Source organism: Penaeus japonicus, unplaced genomic scaffold, assembly GCF_977035675.1.
Source record: "Penaeus japonicus unplaced genomic scaffold, GWHDUDI00000001_assembly GWHDUDI00001513, whole genome shotgun sequence".
NCBI lineage: Eukaryota > Metazoa > Arthropoda > Malacostraca > Decapoda > Penaeidae > Penaeus > Penaeus japonicus.
The window spans coordinates 1,451-10,000 of NW_028235915.1; the positions used below are offsets into that span (position 1 = coordinate 1,451).

Sequence of the window (8,550 nt, forward strand, 5' to 3'; positions counted from 1 at the left end):
CCCCCCTTCCCTCCTTTATCTCTTTCTCTTTCTCCCTCCCCCTTCCCCTTTACCTCCCTTCCCTTCCCCCCTTTATCTCCCTCTCCCTCCCCACTTTATCTCCCTCTCTCTCCCCCTCCTCCCTTTATCTACACTCTCCCCCCTTCCCTCCTTTATCTCTTTCTCTTTCTCCCTCCCCCTTCCCCTTTACCTCCCTTCCCTTCCCCCCTTTATCTCCCTCTCCCTCCCCACTTTATCTCCCTCTCTTTCTCCCTCCTTCCTTTATTTACACTCTCCCCCCCTTCCCTCCTTTATCTCTATCTCTTTCTCCCTCCCCCTTCCCCTTTACCTCCCTTCCCTTCCCCCCTTTATCTCCCTCTCCCTCCCCACTTTATCTCCCTCTCTCTCCCCCTCCCCCCTTTATCTACACTCTCCCCCCCTTCCCTCCTTTATCTCTTTCTCCCTCCCCCTTCCCCCCTTTATCTCCCTCTCTCTCCCCCTCCCCCCTTTATCTCCCTCTTCCTCCCCCCTTTATCTCCCTCTCTCTCCCCCTCCCCCCCTTCCCTCCTTTATCTCTTTCTCCCTCCCCCTTCCCCTTTACCTCCCTTCCCTTCCCCCCTTTATCTCCCTCTCTCTCCCCCTCCCCCCTTTATCTCCCTATCCCTCCCCCTCCCCCCCTTCCCTCCTTTATCTCTTTCTCCCTCCCCCTTCCCCTTTACCTCCCTCTCCCTCCCCCCTTTATCTCCATCTCTCTCCCCTCCCCCCTTTATCTCCCTCTCCCTCCCTCCCCCTCTTCACCCTGGACATCCCCGAGAGAAACAGTCACACTTACGCCCAGAAGTCACAGCCCAACTCCCTTCTGACGAGGCCTTCCAGCCGCCCTGCTTTTCCTTCGTCGATTCGGGGAGATGCAACCACTACCCCTAAGTCCTCCCTCAGCCGGACTCCCTCGCGGCCGAGTTGCTCCACGAGGCGAGCGAACGCCTCCTCGCACTCCAACGCGCCAGGGAAGAGGAGCCACGAGTACCTGGTGGGGGAAAGGGCGTGTTGAGAGCAGAGGTCCTCCGGGTTGCATTCGTGCTCGTATCCTATTCATCTCTAAATCCTTTCTCGATATCAGTATCATTCTTAACAGCTTTTCGATTTCTATTGCTATTATTGCCATTATTCCCATCAGTCTCCTTGCCGACAGTCAGTGCCAGCCAGACGCCCATACCCTCCTGGCGGCTGCAGTGCCCGGACGACCCGACTCGCCCTCTCCACCAGCGCTTCCTTGACGCCGGACACAAATAAGTAAAGGAATTCCACGTCCGGCAGAGGCCGAAGCAGCGCCGCGTCCTGTCCCGCAGCCACGTGCAACCCTGCAATGGCGAGAAGTTCAGGTCAGAGCCCTCCTGCCTCCTGAAGGACAGGCTCGACTGGTGAAGGGAATGAGTGGATGGAGACGGCGTTGCGGTGAGGAGGAGAAGAAGAAGATGAAGAAGGAGATGCAGACAGGGAGAGGATCAGATGAAAGGGCGCTGCCACAAGAGGAAAGCATGGCTGAGGGAGATGCAGATAGAGGGAGAAATAGGCCTATGACACAGTAAATCGAACACAATTTACAACTAAAAACACATAAATCTTTCAAAGCAATAGCACTGTTTCCTAATAACAATAAATAAATATACACCATTAACTACTTCAGTTCTATCTTGCTAAAGTACATATGGGGGAGCTGTTGGCATTTACCAGCGCACAAAGGGCACAGAAAATTCTACAATAAGAATGCAAAACATCTGTCATAAAACACAGTTTTAAATGGATTTACATACTTCGGTTTCAGTAGGATTAAACATTTGGTAAAAGGAATTGCATTATATTGGGAACATTAACCAAAACCTTTTTACAAGAATATCCAAATGAGTTTAAAATCCAGAATTCATCATATTATGATAAATATATAGACATTTCTATGCATTTACATATACAAGTATATATTATATAAATCATTTACATACATACATATATCTATATATATGTATATATATATAAATACATACATATATATGTATATATATATATATATTTATATATATATATATATATATTTATATATATATATATATATATATATATATAAATATATATAAATATATATACATATATATATATATATATATATATATATATATATATATATATATATCCATTAAAACTGTTTTTTATGCAGATGTTTATTCTTATTGTAAATTTTGTGCCCTTGTGCGCGTAAATGCCAACAGCCCCCCATTGTACTTGCAAGATAGAATTAAGTAGTTAGTGTATTTATTTTTTTTGTTATTAGGAAACAGTGCTATTGTTTTGAGATTTTTGTTTTTAGTTGTAAATTTTATTGTTGATTTTTGTGTCATGGCCTATTTCTCCCTCATCTGCATCTCCTCGGGGGCCCCCATGCTTTCCTCTTGTGGCAGCCCCCCTTTCTTTGTTCCCTCCTGTCTGCATCTCCTTCTTATCTCTTCTCCTCCCCCCACCGCTTTGGCCGTCTCCATCCTCATTCCCTTCCCGTCAAACCCTGTCCTTCAGGGGGCAGGGGGCCCCTGCCCCTGAACTTCTCCCCCTTGCAGGGTTGCCTGGCGCGGGACAGAGCGGCGCTGCTTGGGGCCTCTGCCGGACTGGATTATATTTTCTTAACTGTGCCCGGCGTAAAGGGAAGCGCTGGTGGAGGGGCGAGTCGGTCTCCGGGACTGCAGTCCCCAAGGGAAAGGGCGTCTGGTGGCCCTGACTGCGGAAAGGGCCCTGATGGAATAATGGCAATAAAAGAATGGAATGAAAAGCTTGTTATGAGTGATACTGATATCGAGAAGGATTTAGAGATGAATAGATCGAGCACGAATGCAAAACCCCGGGGGCCTCTGCTCTTAACACGCCCTTTTTTCCCCCCCCAGGTCCAACTCGTCTTCCCTGGCGCGTTGGAGTGCGAGGAGGCGTTCGCTCGCCTCGTGGAGGCAACTCGGCCGCGAGGGAGTCCGGGAAAGAGAGGGGGATGGGGAGTGTTTGCATCTCCCCGAAAACGAGAAGGAAAAGCAGGGCGGCTGGGAAAGGCCCCCGTCAGAAGGGGTTGGGGTGTGGCTTTGGGTGGGAAATGTGACTGTTTCTCTCGGGATGTCCCGGAAGAGGGGGAGGAGGAGAGGGAGTAAAGGGAGGGGAGAGAGAGGGAGAAAAGGGGGGGAGAGGGAAAGATAAAGGGGGACGGGAAGGAGGAATTAAGGGGGGAAGGGAGAAAGAGAAAGAGATAAAGGGGGAAAGGGGGGGGTAGAAAAGGGGGGAGGGGAGAGGAGAGGGAGAGGGGGGGAGGAGAGGGGGGGGGAGATATAGGGGAAGGGGGAGTAAAGGGGAAAGGGGAGGGAAAAAGAGAAATGGAAAAGGAGGGAAGGGGGAAAAGAGTGAAAAAAAATAAAGGGGGGGGGGGAGGGGAGAGGGAGATAAAGGGGGAGGGAAGGGAGGAAAGGGGGAAGGGAGAAAGAAAAGAGAAAAGGAGGGGGGGAGAGAGAGATAGAATAAAGGGGGAGGGAAAGGGGAGAGAGAGGGATATAAAGGGGAGGGAGAAGGGTAAAAAGGGGGAGAGGAGAGGGAGAGAGGATATAAAGAGAGAGAGCAGGTAAATTGGAAAAAATTATAAATAAATAAATTAAAATAAATAAACAAATCTGTAATCATCCCCTTTGTCCCTTTAATTCAAGGGTTTTTTAAAAAGGTCCAGCACAGGGATTTAAATGGTTTAGAAATGAGAGGAACTTGCTGTTTTATTCATTGCTTCCTTTCCTTTCCAACAACCTCATTATATCTGTTTGTTTTCATTCATTTTTCCCTCACAATTGGCTTCCGTGATTGGCAGTCGAGGCAGCAGCGGGCAATGCTAACCATTAATTCTTTCTTTCCACAAACAGGTGGACGAAGAAGCCATCTGGGGAGGTGTTATTCCCCCTTTCATTAGAAGAACAAGGAGCAGGGGTGAGAGTCAGTAAGAATAGTGCTATTTTATGATTTTTTTCGTTAGTAAGAACTAGAGTGCAGAGTGATTTTTTTTTTTCCCCCCAAATAAATAATAAAAAATAAAATAAGATATGTAAGTACAAATATAAAGCAAATGAAATAGACCAGATTTGATTCACTTGAGAAATGTAGGCCTATCTTCTAAAGCCATCTTGGTTTTTAAAAAGGGGAAACATAAATTTATTAAATTTTGATAATATGGAATATACAGAGATGGATAAATAAAGTTATGGTTATATCCTATAGATATCTATGAATTCAATAGAAGTCAAAAAATTAATTAAAAATTAGAAAACAAAAATATAAATTTTATAATAATGATTACAATAATAATAAATTTAAAAATATCAAATAAGAATTAAATATATTATATATATATATATAATATATAAATATATATATGGGTTGTGAGTGTGGTGTGTGTTGGTTGTGTTGTGTGAATGTGTGTATTTGTGTTGTGTGTTTGTTTACAAATATATATATTTATATATAATATATATATATATATATATATATATAAAAATATTATATATATATATAAATATATATATATATAATAAATATATATATATATATATATATAATATATAATTATAATATATATATATAAATATTATGATGAACTTCTTATGCATATAAATATATATAAATATATTATATATATATATATAATATAGATATAATATATATTATATAGAGAGAAGGAAAAAGAGAAAGAGAGAGAAGAGAAGAGATATCAAAAGATAGATGTATATTAACATGAAATTATATTGTGTATATACAATAATATATATATATATATTTTATTATATTATATATTATATATATATATATATATATATAAATATATATTATATATATATGCATATTTTGTAAAATATACATAATACAAATTTATGTAATACATTTGTATATATAATATATTATAGTTAAAATAATATATATATAATATATATATTTTATATATGTATGTAATTATACATATACATATTATGTATATATATCATCCATACATATATATATATATATATATATATATATATATGTAAAATATATATATATATATATATATTATATATATGTATGTATATGTATATATATACATATATATGTATATATACATATACATACATATATTTTATATATATATATATATTAATATATATATATATATAATATTATATATAAAGTATGTGTGTGTGTTGTGTGTGTGTGTGTGTTGTTGTATGTATAAATATAACATATATATATGTATTATTGTATATATATATAATATATATATATTATAATATAATAAATATATATATATATATATATATATATATATATTATATTTTAATAAATATATGCAAGTATATATATATATTTATATATATTTATATATATATAAATTTTATACATATATGTTTTTTATATATATATATACATATATATTTTGTAAATATACATGTATATAAAAAGAAAAATATATATAGTATATATATATATATATATTTTATATAATTTATATATAAAAATTTTATGTATGTATAATATATAATATATATATATATATAATAAATTATATATATATATATATATATAATATATTTGTTTTAATTTATATAAAATATAAATATATTTTATATATATAATATATATATAATATTATATATTTAGTATAAATATAAAATATATATATATTATATATAATAATATATAATATATAGATTAATATATATAAAAATATAATAATATATTATATAGAATATATATATATATATATATTAAAATATAAAGATATATACATACATATATATAAAATTATGTATATATATATATATAATATATATATATTATATAGATATATATTAATATATTTATATATATAAATATATCTATATATAAATATAAAATATATATAAATATATATAATAATATTTATATATATATATATATAATATATATATATAAATATATATGTATATATATAATAATATATATATATATATAATATATATATATATAATATATTATATATTAATATGTATATATACATACATATATATATAAATATATAATAAAATATTATATATATAAATATATATATATAATATATATATATATATATATATATATATCTATATATAATATATAATATATTTATATATATATATATATATACATATATATGTATAAAGTGTTATATATATATATACTGTATATGATATATAATTGATAGTATAAAATTATTATATATATCCGCTCTATACTATATATACTGCAATATATATATATATATAAATATATATATATATAATATTATAGAATAGAGATATAGATATATATGCATATAAATATATGAATGTATTATATGACAATATAATATGTGTGTATATGTGTGTGTGTGTGTGTGTGTGTGTAACGTATACATTATAACACATTTTTATTTATTTATTATTTTTCGTAAATTAACAATATTATTCAAACTATCATTGCACTTTTTACTTTATATCTGCAGCTAATATTATTGTGATAATACATGTAACAGAATTTGTTTATCTTTTTTAATATTCATTCATTATTTTTATCTATCTAAACAATACATTTATTAGATTATTTTTAAATAAATCATTAATTTTATACACTTGCTTTATTTTCTGAAATCTTGACACTGGTGTGTTCACCTTTCCTTTCAGGAAGTTTTGATTGTAAGGACCTGTGAGGCCAGGGGATGTGCGAGGGCCAGAGGACTGTGAGGCCAAGAGCACTGTGAGGCCAGAGGACTGCGAGGCCAGAGGACTGTCGAGGCCAGTAGGACTGCGAGGCCAGAGGACTGCGAGGCCAGAGGGACGCTGTGAGGCCAGAGGACTGCGAGGCCAGAGGGGTACTTCGCGAGGCCAGAGGGACGGCGAGGCCAGAGGACTGCGGAGGGCCAGAGGACTGCGAGGCCAGAGGACTGCGAGGCCAAGAGGACTGCGAGGCCAGGGACTGTTGAGGCCAGAGGACTGGCGAGGCCAGAGGACTGCGAGGCCAGAGGACTCAGGTGCCCAAGAGGAAACTTTTTTGAGGTGCGAGGCCAGAGGACTGCGAGGCCAAAGGACTGCGTGAGGCCAGCTGCGAGGCCAGAGGACTGCGAGGCCAGAGGACCTTGTGAGTCGCCAGAGGACTGTGATGGCCAGATGGACTGTGAGGCAGAGGACTGTGAGGCCAGAGGACTGTGAGGCCAGAGGACTGCGAGGCCAGAGGACTGCGAGGCCAGAGGACTGTGAGGCCAGAGCACTGTGAGGCCAGAGGACTGCGAGGCCAGAGGACTGCGAGGCCAGAGGATTGCGAGGCCAGAGGACTGTGAGGCCAGAGATTTTTCTAACCTTTTTGAAGTTGTTGGTTTATGTAATTTAAACATACACATGTGCATTAAATATAAGTTCGTCTATACATATATATATAAACATATGCAAATTTTATAGATTTATCATTTTGTCAAAGATTTATTACTGGCTTTTGGTTAATTATATGATAGGCTCTTGCCTTTTTTATGTAATTAAATGATTTTATGTTTTAGGGATATTCCTTATGTGGCTTTTGACATTTATATTGCTACCTTAGATTGTATGTGGATGTTGCTTACATCTTGAACCTTTACTTATATTTTGAGTCCTGGCATTTTTCTGAAGATTTTTTCAGCTGAAGTTCATGAATAATGGACGACGTGCATGGTTTCCCCTGAACTTTGCACCTGTAGTAGCATTTTAATGTTATATTGTTTGTAGATATAAGAACAATAAACAAAGTGAACAACTTTTCATTTTTGACGTATGTATCACAAGAAATTTAATCTTGTGTAAGTCTGTTGTTAGCCTTGCAAAACTAAAACAAAAGATTTTAACAGATTGATAATGAATTTCTTTTTAGTTAATTCTTAATAGACATATACAAATGTGATGTTTCTTTGTTTGATTTTTTCCTTGCGTTGGGAAATATATATACATACTATGTCTATATATATTATATATATTATATATTATATATATATATATATATAATATATATATATAAATATATATATATATATAATGGAATTAATTGATTCATATGTACACACAGAAAATTAACATACGTTTAACTCCTCTCTCTCAGTGAGGAATAGAAATTATAATAAAAGAGAGAGGAAGAGGGAGAGACAGAGAAGGGAGGGGAAAACTATAAAAAAAATAAAGGAAGAAGGGGACAGAGAGAGAGAGAGTACCAAGTGATGCGTAAGAACATACAATAGTTCGAGCTCAGTATTGGTGTGCAGCGAAGACTGGATACAAAATAAGAGGGAAAACGAGAGAGAAAGAGAGAAGAGGGATAGAGGCCGGGAGTGAGAGACGGGAAAATAGAAAAGAAGGTTGAAAATGAGAAAAAGAAAGAAAATTGGACACTTCTCTGGGTGAATATTGATGTATAAGCCAAATCGGAACAGGCTATGAGACGCTGATACTCTCCCCCAGAATATCAAGGTGTGCTGAAGTCAGGCTTCGCAGACTGAGAATAGGCTATCCTTGTGCGTGG

General features: G+C 35.7%; 1 protein-coding gene across 2 annotated transcripts in view; it reads right to left on the bottom strand.

Moving 5' to 3' along the window:
* Positions 1-816: 816 nt before the first annotated feature.
* LOC122266531 (uncharacterized) overlaps positions 817-8,550 on the bottom strand; it is a gene marked incomplete at its 3' end in the record, with an annotated part of 42,234 nt that continues 34,500 nt past the window's right edge. The window contains 2 exon segments of one of the 2 annotated variants that reach the window (XM_086535594.1): positions 817-1,006; positions 1,196-1,340. In XM_086535594.1, the coding sequence (XP_086391720.1) occupies positions 817-1,006; positions 1,196-1,340 (335 nt within the window). 2 annotated transcript variants of the gene reach the window in all.